Below are 19273 nucleotides of genomic sequence, written 5' to 3' on the forward strand. Positions count from 1 at the left end.
CGACCTTGACTCTGCTTAAGAGGTCTCATTCAAATCAAATCAAAAAGAGCTTTATTCGATTTTAGTCTTGTAAAATCACAAAAGCTAGCAGATAAAAGCATGTATAAAAACATTTCATAAAAACATCTTAAAAAAGCATGAGCACACAGTTACATATTTAAAATCGTCATTTCATGGAGTTATATAAAATATATATGTCTCATTCAAAAATGTTATGAATACCTAAATTGAAGTCATGTGCAGAAAAAGTAAAATTGGCGAATCAGGGTTTTGGATTTTTTTGCTTAAAATCTATTTCTGAGGACAATATACTCATGTCTGTTTTTCCAGTCAGAAAGTTCAAACTAAGGGAGATAAGTGGCCACTCAAGAGGTGGTGGGTACTCACAAACCTTATTTGGTCTGCATGTTTCTTAGGGAGAAATAGGGGCGTGAAAAATGAGGTTTGGAGAAATAGTTTCTCTATGAAAAATATATGTTTCCTCCTGAAGGTAAAAAGACAAAATAAGACACGTTTGCACCTCAAAAACAGGTGCACCTAATGCTTAAGGAAAACACATCTGTGTGACATCCACATAGGAAATTCTGCATGTTTGGCAGATTTCCATGGAGACATCTGTGATTAATGTGAGTCACAAAAAAGTTATTTGATGATATTCCCAAAAGTAATCCTCCAAATGGTGAAAATACTGCCTAAATTATTTGTGAACTCCAAGTATATGTAAATTTGCAGGAAACAGTAGTAGATTCACATTTCAATTTACGGTTGTAGACCAAATTTAATAATACATGCTGTAATAAACTGGATTATTATTTGGGGTGGTGACTACCCACCTCAAGAAATAATCACAACCCTTATCAAGGAGGAGTTTCAAAATCACTAAATTAACCTGAGCTCACACCCCGGTAGCTATGGCACATACATACAGGCTTAATTGAGGAAATGTGTAAAGTATTTGTACAGCATTAAAACAGAAATAAGGTTAAAATGCAAAACAATAAAAATCCCAAACTATATTAGTAAAATAGAGTAAACTTAAATAAACAAAATGAGGTCTAAATGACAAATATCCAAATTGGTGAATTGGAGTTTTAAGAAGAAATAGTGGCACAAAGCGGTAATGATAGTCAATGGTCGCGTTAGACCATTACCCAAGCACAATTTGAGGTTAACCTCAATGGATCGCTTGTCAGTTACACCATCCAGTTTCATCCTGGTTAAAGATTTAACCTTCTGATTTATTATATTTCGGAGGATGGAGTAATTACCATCGCCATCAGTGGTGTAACACAGGCCCCTGAAGCCCCAGTGGTGCGGGGGGCCCCAAAGTTCCAGCGGGTCCCCTCAGCACAGTACTCTGACCAGGGAGCACCCGATTGAGTCAGAAGGGGGCCCCTCCACGTATCTTACAGGGCTCCCCCATCATGTTTCGTTTTCCCAGTGATCGCCATTGACAGAGTTGTTTACTTCCGCCAAGGCAAGTGTGCTCTGCGTACCGTATTTAGGGATATCCCCTGTCCCAGCGGAGATCTCTTGCATTTTCAGGAACTCCCGTCATGGTGGGTCCTAGTAATGCATTGTAAGTGTAAAGGATGGCTTGGTCAACATGAAAAAAATAAAAAGAAAATGCCCCCCTTGCCATTAGAGTTTACTCTCAAGGCGCGGGGGCATTGAGCACTTTTCAATGTCCCCACATCTAATTTAGGTTAGCGGACATATATATTCAAACCTTCAACAGCCTTAATGGGTTTGACCACTAAGGAGATAGAGTAGTCTCCGACATTGTCAAACCCATGGTCCGCCCGACTCTAAATCAGGAGGACGGACTATAATGTTGGAAGTTAGGGAACACCAATGTTGTTGTGACAGAACTCCCTCTCTGACAAAATACAAGCATTTGCAGTGCAATAGGCCTCGCATTTGCGAGACTTTGAGCTACTGGCATTGTGAATGACAAACCTTTTATCTATGTGTTGGTTTTGAAAACATATAAATCAAAGGCATTGTCATTTACAATGCCAATAGCTTAAAATTTCACAAATGCAAGACCTATTGCATTACTTACTACAGGCAATGTTTGTAGTAATATCATGGAAATCGACAGTAAAAATAGGCCCACCTACCAGGTCCAGAAATTGCCCAAACGCGCCTACACACTGACCTTTCAGATCAGCCCTCCCTTCCGGCACTGCCTGATTGCCCTGTAGGCCAGTTCCACCCTGGTTTTAACAAAATATATTTAACCAAAACCAGTAATGAGGGTTAAATGTGTGAGCTATGGTAAATGCGCATTGAAGCTCCTGAGTGCCTATTAAGAGATGGGGCTCTCTGTGAAAGGCGGTAAGAGTTAAATGGATTCTGTGAGGCAGTAAAGGTGTTTTTCTCACATCAATGAGATATACTGTTGTACAAAAAATAGAACATTATCCTTTTAACTTTAGTAATCCATTAGTGAGGACCCGATACACAAGCATAATTTTTTACTAATTCTTTAATGTCATCGCCACAACATAGTATGTGGTTAATCTGTTATCCTTTTGTGAAAAGTAAAATGATCTTGCGTGTCATGTATGTTCTCTCCAATTCACATTTGTGTATTGGAGACTGGAGAACATACATCTGTGTGCCGGGTTATTCAGGCTTGTCTGCTAATATGTACATGTGTTTACTGGGACTACACCTGTGTGTGCTAAAATAATAATGCATGTATGTGCGAGGTAGTGAGGCATGAGTGCAGTGGAAGTTTATTAGTGGAGTGGAAGTGTCCTAACGCGTAAAGCTGTCGACTTTGGAGCGAGAGAACCAGGTTCGAGCTTCAGTGTCTGATTAACACCCTGTGATTCTGGGCAAATCACTTTATCACCACATGCCTAACAAAAAATGTATTCGTCCTTGTGTAATATAACTGGTTCTCATTTAAAGCGCTCCCATACCTTTGGGTCGAATTTGCACTATATAAAAAATATATATGTCCATATGTAATACATAGATGACATATTGATTTCGGATAATATGTGTCTGTTCTAGGCAATACAAGCAAGTGCACATTGGATAATGTGTGCGTGTAGGTACGTGGACAATCTAGCCACTCGGTGCTCATGAGAGGCTGGAGTCCAGCCTTGTGGCAGCGCCAAATACATAAAAAAAACAAGCTGCAGCCAGGCCACGGTGGGAAGGGGAGGCAAGACCCCCAGCAGGAACAATAGAAGCGGAGCAGCAAACATGGCGATCCGACAAAGGAGGGCATGATGCAGCAGGGAATGCTGCATGAAGCCGCGTACCCGTCACCAGGGACTACTAGATGCAGGAAGGGATCCCTCAACTCCACAGAGACTGCTGGGGGCAGGACGAGCACCCCTACCAAGCCCTGCCTGCCCCACCACGTGGAGGGGTCCCGAGACTGCCTCAAGCCTCATCCCCCAGAAGCCGATGGGCTCGAACACGCCCCTCCATTTCTGGAGCTCTGAACATGTAGTATCCCCGGGCACACGTAGGTCCCTGGAGAGAGGAACAAAGAATGTTGGGGGAACGAGGGGCACAGACCTCCACTCCACGGGAGACACATGTCCTCGTCTCAGAAAGTAGGCAGTGTGAAAAACCAGATAAAGGGAACACCGTGGCAATCATAAAACAAGCTGTCAACACGTTGGATGTCCCTGCGGCGCTTGAGGGAGATGGTGACAGGGGGACGTGGCGCTGCCTGGGGTCCGTAATCAAGCTGTCGCCATTGTAAAAAAAATAGTGCCTACTGACTAGTTAAGGAGACAGTTTAACGCCACAAGTAAAACATCCAGTCCGGAAGGGCCGTCCAAAAAAGAGACAGGACGGTAACAAAGCAGCCCCATTTTCAATCGGAGGCCACGGTGTAGCATATACGATGACGCCAGCCAATCAAAAAGATGGGCAAGGCTTCAACTCCACTTCAGAAATATCCCGATTACAAGAAGCCTCGCAGAGCGAGCAGCGCGTGTCTGCTGCAACGCAGGTCTGTGAGACCTAATAAACCAGGCCCATATTCCTTTAGTCCTGTTGTCGATTGGGACTTACACTTCCAAAGCCCCTCCAAGGACCATATGGGAGAACCTTCGAGACTCAAAGAGTGTCAGGCAGAGGTCAACAGCCGGGTCCAGTCCAGGTCCAGTTTTCACTAGTCAGCTGGAAGAGGCCTCTTGAAGTTTGTTGTTGGGAATGACTCCTGGGCACATGCTAACCAATGGGGTAAAACTTTCTGGGCCATTCCCACCCACTTTGGGAATTTTCAACATGGTGTAAGTCTTTGGCCACACTAAACGTGCGTACTGGGTGAATGTGTCTGGAGTGTACTATAGTAATCCCTATTGCCCTCCCACATCTAACACTAAAATCCAGTTTTAAGCAGGTACTGTACCTACAGCAAAACTAAGAGACCTAAGTCTAGCAGAGTCCTTCAGCAACCAGACAGTGAATCCACAAGAACTGTCTTGGCATTCTGTTCTCTCCCCTTTCAGGTGTGCCACAAGTATTCTATGAGACACAACAGACCCGTCAAGCAGGATTGGACTATGGGGTGTCAACAAGATGGGTGCAGCCCCAACCCTTCTGCTGAGCTAAAAAGAGTCCTCCCTGCCCATTTAGGATGACCCGTCAACCTGACCCATTGAGTAGTTCCTGAGAAGAATTTCACACTTTACTCAGTCTTAAAACAGGCTAGGAGAAGCTGGAGAATTAATGCAATTAGCCTCTATGAACTCCGTGCAAGGAAAAAGTAACTTTCTAAAAGTTACTTTTCCATAATAGTCAAAACCAAAATTCACCATTGAATTAGAGTTTTAGTAACTATTAAAACCAGTTGTTTAGTTTTTTTCCCAGCTTACACTTTCCTGAGATACATCAATAGTATTGTAATCTGTACTCTGTTTTTTTTACATAGGACAACTAAGCCAGCCACAGTGAAAATAGCCTTTGGGAGCTAGTCAATGTAAGGAGATGTTAACATCACATTTCTACTTTTAAATATCATGCACCCTACCCTGCCTCTTGGGTTACAGTGTCTACTTATCAATATTGAAAAAGAGCTTTTGCCTGTCAAAAATGGTTTATTTGGCATGTCAAATCGCTGTTTTTACACTGCTACAGGCAGGTACAATAGTAGGCATAAGGCTGTGTTTGTACTGCCACTGCAGTGGATGGCACAATAGGTGCTGCAGCTAACTAATGGCATTTAACATCCAGGACTTGGGAACATTATATAGTATGTACTAAGGACTTTCAGGCAAGTTAAATATACCAATATAACTATACCAATGTTCAGAGACAAATCACAGGTGCTTTAATACTGGTTAGCAGGAATAAAGTGCACAGAATTTTAAAGATAGCAAAAAGATAGGGTCCAACAAAAGGCGAAAAGTCTGCAGGGTTTTCCTACATTCGGAACTCACAAAAGATCCTAAATCCATTATGCCATCATAATGTTACCCCTTGTGTAATATCTCACTGGAATAAATCACAGAAAGAAGCAGGGCATGTGAATTTCAGTTTCTTTAGATGGACTGATCACCACTGGCTTCCCTTTTAAATCAAAGTCTCAGGGAAGTTACAGCAGCTGAAGATCTTACTAATTCTCCATCTTGCAAATGAAAAAACTTCAATCTTGAACTGGTGGTCCCTACATTCAAAACGGTCCTCCACAAGGCCCCAAGTATCAGCACTGACAAGAAACCAGATGTGCTGCTTCGTTTATTCATTAGTTCTCTATTGATGGGTTTATATGTCACTCCGGCTCCCAAAGCAGAAAGCTCTCACAGCGTGTAGAACTAAAAGGGATACTTGGTTCTCTGCCAAACTAAAAGGTTTTAATTTATAGCACACAGAGTAAAAAGGACATTGATGAGAACCTATGTGCCAATCTCATAACTAATTTTACAACCTTCAACCTCCTCATGTAAGCATAGAATTAATTTTAAAAACTGCATACTTCACCAAATGCATTGTTGCAATGGAAATCTTCAATATAGTTTCTGAATTGCAATCATTCCAAGCAGTCCAGATTAGGCTCAGAGTTTCCGACAACTCTGAGAAGATATTTTAACTCTCTTTGAAGATACAATCACCAGACTACAAGCTGCTTTTGCCCTTAAAAACAACACTATGCCAGAAGATCTTATTAGTAATCCTCTGTCCAGTATTATTGATAGTTACCTTTCAATTTTCCAGCCCATATCTGATAAGCTACATTAGTCTTCTAGCAGATGGCTCCCCCAGGGATCCATGCCCAGACTGATTCATAAAGGTAGATTTTCAACCAGGGTGTAGCACAGAGCTATTAGTTGTTGATGATTTCAGAAGGCTTGTAGACGACACAGGTTTCGGGGTTCTGAATTGACCATGACATCCTACTAGAAACCATTGCAAACCTTTGCTTTTTTCTTGGCTTTCCCAGAATGGTCTCTAATGGGTCAAATCCTTTTTGTCTAGTAGAAATTATGTTGTGGCATTATCCCTATTCACAATCAAAGACAGAATTTTGAGCTGTGGTGTTCTGCAGGGATCTATTCTTTTTCCTTTCTTGTTCTTTATATGCTCCTTTTAGTTCTACTCCAAACAGAGGTCCGCTTCTAAATGCTTGTGGACCACACCCAGATCATCTGTGAGCTCTCCCATAGTCCCATCACCAGATCACCGGAGCCCATGCATGATGAAAAAATGCCTACAATTAGCTGGTAGATGTCTACTAACTTCCTCAAATTAAATCTTGCCAAACGTTTACTGACTTTAAGGGTAATGATACTGGTCATTTTAAACATTGCCCATATGGAGCAGCCTTAAACAATTTGGGGGCTGATTATGATCTTGGTCGGAAAGCCTCCGATCTTATGTCGGAGGCTTTCCGACAAAGATCGTTCGTTTCACTTCAGACCGCCTAATTACAATGTAGGTGGTCGGAAGTGAAACTAGATGGTCATTCGAGCTGGATTACGACAGGCTTCAGTAAGAGACTGACCCATAATCCACATGGTAAGTGTTTTATGCGTCCAGATTACGATGCTTGGTTTCGGCAGGCTCGCCAGGCTTTTTGACATGGATAACCTGTTGAAAGGCAAGTTTGGGGGCCCCTAGCAGGGACACCTTCTGTTTGCGGCCTCTGGTTGGGGGCTGAGGGGGCCCCTATGGTGCCCCCTTGTTGATCCCTGCAACTGTGCGGCAGGCACTCTGAGGTGCCTGCCACATGGTGCAGGGATGAACACAACTTCCCATTTCCCTATGGGAGCTTGTGCTAAGGCTGATTTACAGCCACGGCACATTCTTCCATAGAGAAATGTGAGTATTCGAATGCCCCTTGTGTGGTCGTATCGTAAGTTGGCGGCTGGTATGCACCGACCGGAGGTCAGTCGGACTTGTATCTGCGACAATGTGCGTCCGCCCAACTTCGTAATAAGCCCCTTGATGTTTAAATATAATTTAAATATGGCAGACAGTTAGTGCTCCAACAATGAACCTCAACCCCAACCCATATTTGTTGAGGATGTAAAAATAAAATAGATGGCATTCTCATCTTGGATAGTGAAAGAATGAAACCCTATAATTACCAGGTGGGAAAACTATATTAGTGATCAAAACCCAGTGATTTTAATAATTCGAATCTGGATACAACCAGTAACTGTGACAGGCAGAATACTAAACATTATACCCGTTGGGCAAAATGGTACTAAAATGAAATGGATACGTGTGAACCCTTCTAAATTTATAACAGACGTAGTAACTATGTGGCCTGGCTTTGGAGGATAACCACGGTAAGACTATAGAAGTTCATATAGCTTTAATTCTACAAGCCAATTTTTGATAGGAAGACTAAGAGTAAAGGGACGGAGAATAAAGGTTGGTTTAATCGGACTTGCACCCTGGCTCTCAATAATCTTTGAAAAATAATTTTTACACTTGAATTCTAGGGACATATCTGCTATCCTGGTCACCAAGTTTAGATATAAAAAGGCACTAAACAATCGGAAAAAGAGCTTCAAGATGAGACATTGACAAAATTAACACAGACGGCAGAGACCAAGGATAGTATACTTTTCTGGAAGACAATAAATGCTCCATTGTTCAATAATACAACAGAGCTCAACCTTGCATATTCAACTAACAGCAGCAGACTGGGTAGACCATTTTGCTCCAATTTTCTCTACACCTAAAGTACTAAGCATAGAGACTAGGACTCCCTTGGCATTCCTGCCAACATCTGGGTTCTTTATGTTGGAAGAGTTTATGAGGGCACTGGACAAAAGTCCAATGGGAAAGGCTCTGAGTGTAGACGAAGTTTCAATGGACACCTACAAGTCCCTCCCTTCCTTTATTTTTTTATAAATCTTTTTATTAAACAACAAAACGACATCCTAATCACTATTTCGGCAGATTAATTCACATTTACATAATTGTGTGCACATTCATCACTGTTATACAATGAGCAGTAATACAATAAAACGATCACTATCGAGTTACAGGATCTTCCAATGAAAGAACAGCTGGAGGTTCACAAATATTGCCACAATAGTTATTCCACATGCTCCAGATATCTATCCATTTCTTGGGGCACCCTCTAGAGACATACACAAATTTTTCACGCAGCATGCACCAGTCCATGTCTGTTTTCCACCCAAAAACGGTGGGTGGTGCCCTGGCCCCCAAAAGTCTTGCCAGGTTCCCTTTGGCACCCATGAGTCCCAGGGTAACCCAAATACGATCCTTTCTTCTCAAATCTGTGGGCTCCCAGATGTTTAGGAGTAATCTCTTAGCCTCGATCCCAAACGCAAGCCCGAGGACCTCCCCCATACAAGAGTGTATCCTCCTCCAATATCTCTATATGTATTCACAATCCCACAGAATATGCATAAAAGTGCCCACTTGTCCGCATTGTCTCCTGCATAGGCCCTCTTCCGCCCTTCCCATGCTAACGAGCCTAGGCCCGGTGACATAAATTCTATGTAGAATCTTCAATTGGACTAGGCATAACCTTGAGGAGATTGCCACTTCTCTCAGTGAGGCCACTGCCTCCTGCCACTCCTTGTCATCAAATTCCAACCCATTGCTCCCCCAGCGGTCACAGAAAACTTGGAGGGGGCCGGGTGTGTTATTGACCAACATCTTGTACGTAAAAAGAGACTGCCTTCGTGGGCAGGTAACCATCGAGCAGCCTGTCCTCAAGCGGAGATGCATCCGGGAGGGGTGAACCCCTCCGCACTTGCATCGTCAAGACATGCCTTACTTGCAGATAGCAAAAATATTCTGAGTCGATCAACTCATATTATCTCTGCATATCAGCAAAGGAGATAACATCTCCTTTTTGCCAAAGATCCCTGATTTTGGTAATTCCAATTAGGTCCCATTTATCTAACCCCTTCTATCGTCTCAGGGTACCCAGTTGTTCCGAGTCCCACAAGGGGGTCACCATAGTGAGCTTTCGGTCCCAGCCCAGCTTCCTATTTACGCTATGCCACACATCCATAGTGTGCCTAGTGGGCCCGTTAAGGGAATTCTCCTGGTCTGGACTAAAAGGGCTGCGGTATAGTTACCCCCTGGCAGTAACCATTTGTCCATTTTATAGCCTGTATCATCTCCCTGCCGATAGATGCATTGGTTTATGGCTGTCAGGTGGCTGCCCAATAGTACTTCCTAATGTCAGGCAGCCCGATCCCCCCATCATATCAGCTCAGTATCAGTTTGGGAAGTGCTATATGGGTATGCAACAAAGTAATGTACAAAGTTCCCCAGGAGGTAATGCTAGTATGGCAGGGTAGTCTCTCCCTCTAAGGATGAATGTGAAATCAGTGATCAGGGAGCCAAAGGGGTCCCTTGTCGGAACTAGGAAGCCTCACACAACTAATTAGCTGGACGACTTGTTTCATCCCGCAAGATAGTTGTCTTGCCTCATCAACGGCTACCTGCTCCAACGTCAAGCCGGCGCTGCAATGCCTGACGGGTAACACAAAGTGATACACTTTTATGGAGATCTTTTGTTCCTTGCAGTTGTTGAGTGCGTGTGAGGGGCCTGGGAAAGTGAAGTAGTGAGCGAAGGGAAAGTGTATTTTAAAAAAGGTTAGTTTAGTCCACTAAGACAACTTTATTCACGTGGCTAACTGCCTTATTAAAAGGGTGAAGGGAGGGGTACCGAGACCCAAAGTCAATGTAGTTTGGCCTCGTTCAACCCTCGTCAGTGGTCAACATGTTTCATGCCCTATAGGCAATTCTTCAGGACCTAATTGTGCTCATAAACTTAAAAGGAGCCCAGAATGGGCAACAGTGTATGCAATATACAACCTGGTGGGTCAGTAACCAGAGCAGGCTGATGGTCCTGCGTAAAAATCAGACCTAGAGGAATAAGAAAAAGTGTTATAGACACAGAATTACATGCTGGTTGTTGCATGACAAAACCATAAATAGTCTAGACACATCAAACGGGCGTCGATGATCACCCAGCTATAGGGAGGTCATGTGGTGTGAGCGTAAAAGAGAGACTAGGGATGCTTGTAGCATTGTTATACAAATCTTATTGCTAACTGGGACTGATAGTCTACATCTTTTTCATATGACAAGTTCAGTCAGTTAGTATTACGGTGGTGAGGAGTCATTAGAGCCAAAAAAGGGGGGGGTAAGAGTTGACGTCCCAAGTGTAGAATGTTAGAACTAGGATCTTACCCTAGTAACCCATGGGAAAATCCACGCAGACTGTTCTTGTGGGACCTGTGCTTCTAGGTGATTACCTGCAAGGTGGAGTAAGGAGAACGACGGGGTTAATTAACCCAGTCAGGGGGCAGGAAGAGGTCTAGAGCCGACCAACAACCCGCAGGAAATCTCGTCCCACCAAACAGCAGGTGCCCATCAGGAGTACCTCTCGAGCCAAGGGGCGGCGCCAGTGGCGGCTCCGCAAGTGAAGCCCGAGATATGCTCTCTCCACTGGGGGCCGTAAGGATGATGGGCGATCCAGCCCCATTTGGTACACCAACCGTTAATGGTGTCTCCGGGCATAGCAGACCAAGACCCTCGGGGACGAAATGGTAACATCCCAATCAGACCAGCGGATGGCACGCAACGGGGCGACACTGCGGAGTTCGCAAACCAGCGCCGCTTCCCCGGGTGAGGGCAGTCCTCAGTCACCGGAGAGTGGCGGGGGCCGAGACTCCAACGGTCTCGCTAGAAGGTCCTTGGACAGGGACAAGAAAAGAAAAGAAAAGAAAAGAGAATGCGTATCCATTCACACAGGCTTACCTGGTCAGCGCGAGGTCAGTGCCTCTAGGAACCTACCCCCACACTCCGGCGTGTTATGACACGCAGAACAGCTGGTAGCGTTCTGGGATTACCGCCGCCATTAAATACGGAGAATCCCAATCCTCGAGGACGTATTGTGGGGGCATGTCCCAGGGGACGTCACCGGGCGACGCAGCCAATCGGATGCCTACTGTGTGTGGAATAGGCTAGAGAGTAAGTCTATGTGATTTAGCGCCACAAGGGCGCGCCATATTGGGAAGGGGTTGCGTTCTCAAGACTGGCAACAATGAGGACCCCTTGACGTGGGATATCTAGACCAGCCGAGTTAAGGATACCCCAATGGTTATTCACTGTTTTTTTGATGAATGTAGAATTTTTCGTGTAGGACGTTACACATGTAATGACATCTTTGGTATCCTTAATGTGTGTTTCAAGTAGAGATTCTCTATTGTTGTTAAGTGCTCTCTTCACTGATTTTTTTATGAGTCTCGTAGGGTAGCCCCTATCCTGGAGTTTATGTTGTAGGGTAGTTGCCTCCCGTTTGTAATCCGTTATCGAAGTACAATTTCTGCGGATCCGCAGAAATTGACCGAACGGCAAATTTTCTCTCAGTGTCCTGGTGTGATGGCTGTTGTAGAGTAGGAGGCTATTTCTGTCGGTATCTTTTTTGTAGAGAGTAGTGGTGATCTCAGTGGGCCCCAACATAATCGTCAGATCCAGGAAGGGTAATGATTGTTCAGAAATGGTACCCGTGAACTTTAGGAATGGGTTCTGGAGATTACTCCATGTGCAGAAAGCCTCGCAACTTGCCCGGTCACCTTTCCAAAAGATCAAAATATCATCAATATAGCGTCGCCATAGGGTTAGGTGTTCGAGAAACGGGTTGTTGTCAGGAGAGTAGATAAAGTATTTCTCGAAAGTGGCCATGTATATACATGCCAGGCTCGGTGCAAAGGTTGATCCCATTGAAGTGCCACGGATCTGGTGGTATAGCTGTGATTCGTATTAAAAAAAGAAATTCTCCGTTAGAGCTATGTCCGCCAGTGCCATGATAAACGAGATCGGGGTGGGGGATGCCCACTCTTCCGACCTCAAAGCGGACTCAACTGCCTCTAGTGTTGCCTGTTGGGGGATGTTTGTATATAGGGCTTCCACATCCAATGTGAGTAGAAGGTCAACATCTTCCCTACCATCCACGTCGTTAATCAGGCGTAGGACATCCCTGGTGTCCTGGAGGAAGGATGGGATTTTCCTAACTACGGGTTGTAGGAATACGTCACAAAATTGGGAAAGTGGTTCCAGTAGAGAACCTATTCCGGAGACGATGGGCCTGCCCGGGACAGGGGTGACCCCCTTATGGATTTTCGGTAGTGTGTAGAAATAGGGCGTTACCGGTTCAGTGGTGATGAGGAACTCGGCTTCCTTCTTGGTTATCCATTCATTTGTCTCGCCCTCGATCACCAGACTCATAATGGTAGTGGTCAGGCGTTTGGTAGGATCCACGGTGAGAGCTCTATAATGGGTGGTGTTGGACAACTGTCGTCTGCATTCCAGGTCATAGTCGTCGTAGTCTTGGATCACCGTTGCTCCCCCTTTATCAGCTTGTCTAATGACGATGGTATTGTCATTTCCCAATGTAATGGAGGCTTGTCTCTCCACATTGTTCAGGTTGTGGAATTGGTTGATCTGAGGTTTGTTTTTAAGGCTAGCGAGGACTGCTCGCTCAAACGTCAAAACCTCTGGAGGGACCATCCCATCTGTGGGAGTGAAGGTGGAGGGTTTCCGTAGTCCGGTGTCTGGACTCTTTGGTTCGGGTTTGTCATCAAAGAAAGCCCGTAGGCGTATCTTTCTGAAAAGTTGTCTGATTTCGATCATCTCCTGAAAGCTGTCTGGAGTAGGAGTGGGGACAAAGCCAAGTCCTTTTTCCAAAACTCTGCTCTCAGTCGGGGTCAGGACTTTTTTTGAAAGGTTAACAGTCAGATTCTTCTCCCCCTGGTCGTACTCCTCGTCTCCACCGTAGTCTGCGGTGTTGGCTGGTCTTGCCACTGGACCCCTTTCTGTCCGCCTCGCTTTCGCCCTCTTCCTCTGCCCCAACCTCTGCCTTGAAAAGGTGGCGGATTCAAAGGGTAAAATTGCGGCGGGACCTGTGTGTAGAAGGGTTACTGCCACGGAGGTGCCATGTGTGGAGGCCCATGGAACATTGGTCCCTGTTGGTAGCCTTGTTGCCAGTTGGGGCGGTGTGGGATCCGGTTGTTCTTAGGAGTATACCCTCCGCTGGAATCGCTACTAGTGGAGCCTCGCCTGCTGTTGTTGTCTGAGTTGTCATCCGAGGAGTAGCTGGTCTTTTTACCATTGAAGCCGTCCTTCAGGTATGGGTATACCTTCTCCTTCTCAAACTTCGAAATATCTTTTTGGAGTTTTGCTGTTTTTTGTTTCAGAAGGTATTCATGATGGTCAGTCATTTCCTGATTGATATCAGCTAGTTTGGTGGTGAAGGCGGCTTTATTGTTCTTGTTAACTGCGCTCCTCATAGTGGCTTCTATAGCTGTAATTTTCTCTAGTAAGGCATCAGACAGCCGTTTAGCTGTTTGTATGATTAGGAAGAGTAAGTCCTTGGTGCACTTCCAGGACACCTGACACCAGTCAACCTTGAATGGTTTGTCTTCTAGAAAGAGCCTGGGTATAATGTTTACGATTAGGCCCTGAGTGCTATATGGGGGCAGCAATCCTAGAGCAATTCCCTCCGGGAAGTTCTGGAGTGCATACAAAAAGCGGGGTAGAGACATCATTTTAAATAAGGCCGCCCTCCCCAACAATGAGAGCAGTAGGGTCTTCCAGTTGGCAACGTGATGTTTCAGCAGCTGTAGCGCGGGGGGGGGAGACTGGTCATAGCTAGCCTTAGGATCTGCTGTGATAAAGATTCACAGATATTTGAATCCACCTATTGCTTCCTTCATGGGGCACCCTCTAGACAGCGCAGGTATCTCACCAGTAAGTTTGTATATCAGGGATTTATTCCAGTTGATTGTATACCCAGAGTATCTCCAGAAGTTTGTGAAAATATCCAGGAGTGTGTGGATCGACGACCTGGGGGACGCAAGATACCGAAGTATGTCATCTGCATAGAGTGAGATGCGGAGCTCCCACACATCAGCCCACCGCAGTCCCCGGATTACCAGGTCTCTACGAATCCAGGCCGCCAATGGTTCCAGAGTGAGGACAAACAGGAGGGGAGACAGCGGACATCCCTGTCACGTCCCACGGCTCAGCTCGAATACCTCTGATTTCTTGTTATTGACGACCACCTGTGCCAAAGGCTTAGCATACAAAAGGCGCACCCACCCAATAACTTTGGGTCCAAAACCCACCTTGGATAAAACTTCAAAGAGGTACGGCCACTCAGTGATGTTGAAGGCCATTGCGGCATCTAAGGAGACCACGGCCGCATCTTCTCGACTCGTACCCCGGCGTCCTAAGACACCATGCAGCCTCCTCAGTTTCAACGCGGTGTTTTGATGGGGCATAAAACCTGATTGATCTGGGTGTACTAATTTGTCTATTACCTGGACCAAACATTTGGCGAGAAGCTTGGCCAATATCTTAGGTTCAGCATTTAAAAGCGAAATGGGTCTATAGGATGAGCATATATCCCTAGACTTGCAACTTTTATGTATGGCGACCCTTTGGTCCGGTGGGAGCAACCCTGAATCACGACTTTCTTCAAACATTTCTCGCATGTAAGTAGCGAGTAGATCAGGCTTCAGCTTGTATAGCTCAATTGGCAGGCCGTTTGGGCCTGATGCCTTGCCGGATTGGAGACTTCTGATCGCCTGGGCTACTTCATCGTTGGTCAACTCACTTTCTGGCAGGTCTTTGTCTTCCGCTGTCAGAGAGGGAAGTTTAATATCTCTGATCAGGGCCTGCAAGCCCTCTTGTGTGTAAGAAGAGCTCGAAATGTATATAGAGCGGTAATATTAAGCTAATTCAGTAGCAATTGCTTGCAAGTCTGATACGACCTCCCAGGGTCTCTTCAGGAGTTCCCGGACCAGTCCACTGGCCAATTCTTTTTTATCCAGCTAAGCAAGTAATTTTCCGGCCTTGTCGCCTAGGTCATAAAGTCTACCCTCCTTGTCCCTTCCCAGTGCCTTGATCATGTAAGTCGCTGTAGATTTGTACTCGGATTGCTTAAGCTTCAACATGTGAAGCCTCTCCTGCTACATCGACTCCCCCCCGCCAACGTCGAGGCGGAGGATGTCATCTCCAGGCGCGTCAAGTCCTTTGACTTTTCCTTTCGCACCCCAGTTATTAGCGAGAGCGGCTGACCCTGCACAACGGTTTTGAAAGCCTCCCGTAGGGTTAGAGACGAGGCCGCAGACTCTCTGTTTTCTGGAAAGTAGGCTTCTATAGTTGCAGTTACCTTGTACCTCACCACTGGGTTTTTGAGGTACCACGGGTTGATTAGCGCTACCCTCCCGACTCTTCTCACCAATGACTACTTCTGCCCATAGTGGGGCGTGATCAGATATACACCGGGCTAGGTGCCGGATTACCCTAAAGCTACCGGCTAGGGGTGCCGCAGTTAGGATATAATCTATTCTAGATAGGCTGTTGTGGGCCCCAGAGTGGAAGGTGTGTTGGATGTGCCCTGGGTGAAACACCCTCCATGTATCCACCAGGCCCATAGCATCAAGAAAGTTAGGGAGACAACTTTGTGAGGGGCCGAGGGTCTGGGGTGGACTACGATCCATAGAGCCCGACACCACAACCAAACAACCACCAGGGAATGATGACACGATTTTACCTAGATACCCAAAGGACTTGCCCTGCAACCCTGGTGGGATATATACTGAAACTAACGCAAGAGTCTTACCCTCCCACATCCCGGAGATCGCCACATACATATCCATCTCATCAGTCCACGTCTGGTGTATTGACATTGGGAAGGAGGTTTTTAGGAGGATACCCGCACCCCTGGAACCCGATGTGAAGCCAGAATGGGCCACCAACCGACAGCCCCATCTATTCAAGACCTGGCAGGAATTGCCACCCAGATGTGTCTCCTGAAGAAGCACCTCCTCCCTGGGGGGCGTTTGACATACTGCACTACGATACTGCATTTAACTCTGTCCCGAGCCCATTCACATTCCAGCTCAGGAGCTTAAAGGCCTTTTCCCAGTGTGTCCCCATGTATAGATTCAGCTTTAACACAACTCCGCTCTTTATTAATGACTCGTGATGTCTCACTTTCGTAAAAAAAAATAACAACTGCTCACCACCCCAACTCCCCCCTCCCTGCTCCCCTGCAATCTGGGCCTAAAACTGCCCATGTTTCAACAATGCAGAGTGCATGTCGCCCAAACTGGAACTAAAGGTAGAAAACAACAGGGGTGGGAGCACTGCCCGACCGCCCTGCCTGACCATTCATATTGTGTCCTGCCAAAGTGGCCATTTCAATAGCAAGAAAAGGATATACAGGATAGTCAGTCAAATCAGACAAACCAGTGTCCTTCAGGGAAGGTCAGGATGTGTGTCAAATTGGAGTCGCCTCCAGATGAGGCGTCGACAGCTGCCACCGCTGTCCTTTCACATCGGGCCAAGACCCCAGGTGAGATGACCCCTTCTGCCATCTAGCGAGCCTTGTGATCCTTGCGGCTCTCTATTCCTTAATTCAGTCTGCAGCCGCCACAGGCCCATCAAAAAACCAGACCCTACCCTCTGCCTCAACACGGAGCTGGGTCGGAAACAGCACAGAATACTTTAGACCTTTATCGCGGAGGCGCTTCTTGAAGTCTGGAAAGAAGGAAATCTCCGAGTTCTCGTATTTCAAGGGGGGCCCATACAAGAGGTTTGCAGGATTATGTCCCTATCTCTTAAGTTTAAAAGTCTCACCAACAGTGGGCGGAGAGGAGCCCCGGGTTTCAGACATCACCCCGGGACTCTGTGCGCCCTTTCTACCACAAAAAATGTTGACAGATTTTTGGTCTGAAACTGCTGAAGGATAAGTTCTTCCACGAAGAGGTCCGCGGCAGGCCCCTCCGCCTTCTCCGGAACCACATTGTTCCGCCTGGAGCGCCCCTCGTAGTCGACCAGCTTGTCCTCAGTGAATTTGCGGAAGGCCTGTAGGTTCTTGACGTCTTGCTGCAGTTGTGTAGTGTCTCCCACGAGGCATGTAGTAACTAGGTCCATTTGCTTCAGACTTTCACCGTTTTGTCTCTGTAACGGAATAGTAGTACTATTGTACGAACCTATAAGATTAGCCAAGCTTTGATGCCAAGGTCCCGTGAATGTGAGTTCTTTAATTTAATTTGTTTCCACTTTGCCCCTTTCCAATTGTATTGTCTTCCTTTCCTGTATTATTCCTAAGTCTTCCTTAATTTTTTCCCTCTTTTTGTTTATTTTTATTAGCACAATAACTGAATCCCTGTATGAATCTGGCTTTGTGAGTGTGTCAGACTGCGAACAATGTCAAATCTCTCTCCCTCTGTCTCTCTGCCCCTTAAGCCCTTCCCTCTGAGGTTCTCTACTCTTTCGGGGACCTATGTAGGATACTGAAAGAAGGATATATACCATAAAGTAGAGGAGTTGAACAACTAAAGGAATAATCACAGGGTAGTATACTATTAGTGCAATTGCTAGAAGGTTGAAAAAACTGGGAGAATTATTCAGATCCATTACGGGAAAGATTTCAACCTACAGAGATAAGAGATTTATTTGCTTGACCAAGATTTAACGAATTTAGAAAAGGGACACGAGCTAGACACAAATTACCCAGAAATCTAACTACAATGAAATGAAACAAGTCCAAAGTCTTCACACTTCTGTCAGAGTGGTAAGCTTTTGTCATTAGTCTGAAAACTTGTCACAAAATGTGCAGCTAATTCCCCAGCTTTAGGGGAAAACTTTAGTGTGCCACAGTAAGTACTGTATCTTTCAGTCTGAGTGGTAAACTGATACCTACAAGAAGTTACTCCAGTCTTAAAGCAGTAATGGTGCAATTCATTGTTAATGCATAATTTACTGCATAAGCAGTGTAATAAAATATTGTTCCGATTTGGAGAGCACACGACTGATTCATATAGTGCATTGTATGGTTGAAAAATTGAAAGCCAAAACAAAATCACAGGAATATGTCCATGAGCTAGTCTGATCACAAGTGCATTTCCAGTTTACAGTACTTTCATAGGAGCAGATGAACTTACTTCATCATCTCTCTTCTTCTTGAACGCAACGTTCTCAGTTTTACCAGGAGTCGTGGCTGCTTCCTTAGAGCTATCATCTGCTGGAAAACACCGCTATTTGCTGAAATGGAAAATATATGTTTTTCATACATCAATAGGGATTAGGTGATTAGATAATTGAAAGAAAATGTATCAGAAGCATGCAGTTGCATACAATCACACAGTGCTCAGCTCCTTAAATACATGGTTGTATTCTTTAAACCCTGTTCAACTTGCTTCTGGTTTTCTGACTTCTAGACTTTTAACAAGAATACCATGTTATGTTTAAGAGCGGCTGTATACTTTTTATTCTGGCTATCTATGTAAAAGCCATCGCTTAATTTGAGTTGGAGGTTACCGGTAAGGGGCACCAGCACATATTTTTGGGCACCAGCACTCATTTCTCCTCATCAGACATTTCCAGAGAGCAAGAGAGGGAAACCACACCAAACAGAAAGATGGAGGAAGAGAAAGACGGCAAATTCATCATTATGGGACAAAGAAGAAACCTGTAAGAGTGGGATAATAGGGCAGGGAGTGCCTGGCAGCGATTAAAGAGGGCAGAGGTGGTTTCAGGACTACACACCCTTGGTTTTCGGCACACTGACATTTTATAGCATCGAGCACTGGTGTCTAAGCAGGGCTTTGGGCACTGGCACGTATTATTTTATAAATAAAGCACTGATAAAAGCCTAATACGCTTGAGTTTAGAATAATTACAATTCATAATAACAATAAAAAGTGTTGTAAGAGCTGTAATAGCATAAGTTACAGGACTGACAATCTATGACTAGAGTACAATAAAAACAAATTACTAC

At 45.2% G+C, this 19273-nt stretch overlaps 1 protein-coding gene across 1 annotated transcript in view; it reads right to left on the reverse strand.

Annotated features, from left to right (window-relative positions):
- NPHP1 (nephrocystin 1) overlaps positions 1–19273 on the reverse strand; it is a 695982-nt gene that overhangs the window by 116243 nt on the left and 560466 nt on the right. Inside the window, exon 16 of the mRNA XM_078648761.1 lies at positions 18438–18537. Within this exon, the coding sequence (XP_078504887.1) occupies positions 18438–18537 (100 nt within the window). The remainder of the gene's footprint in view (positions 1–18437; positions 18538–19273) is intronic.

Source organism: Lissotriton helveticus, chromosome 6 (genome assembly GCF_964261635.1).
Source record: "Lissotriton helveticus chromosome 6, aLisHel1.1, whole genome shotgun sequence".
Taxonomy (NCBI): domain Eukaryota; kingdom Metazoa; phylum Chordata; class Amphibia; order Caudata; family Salamandridae; genus Lissotriton; species Lissotriton helveticus.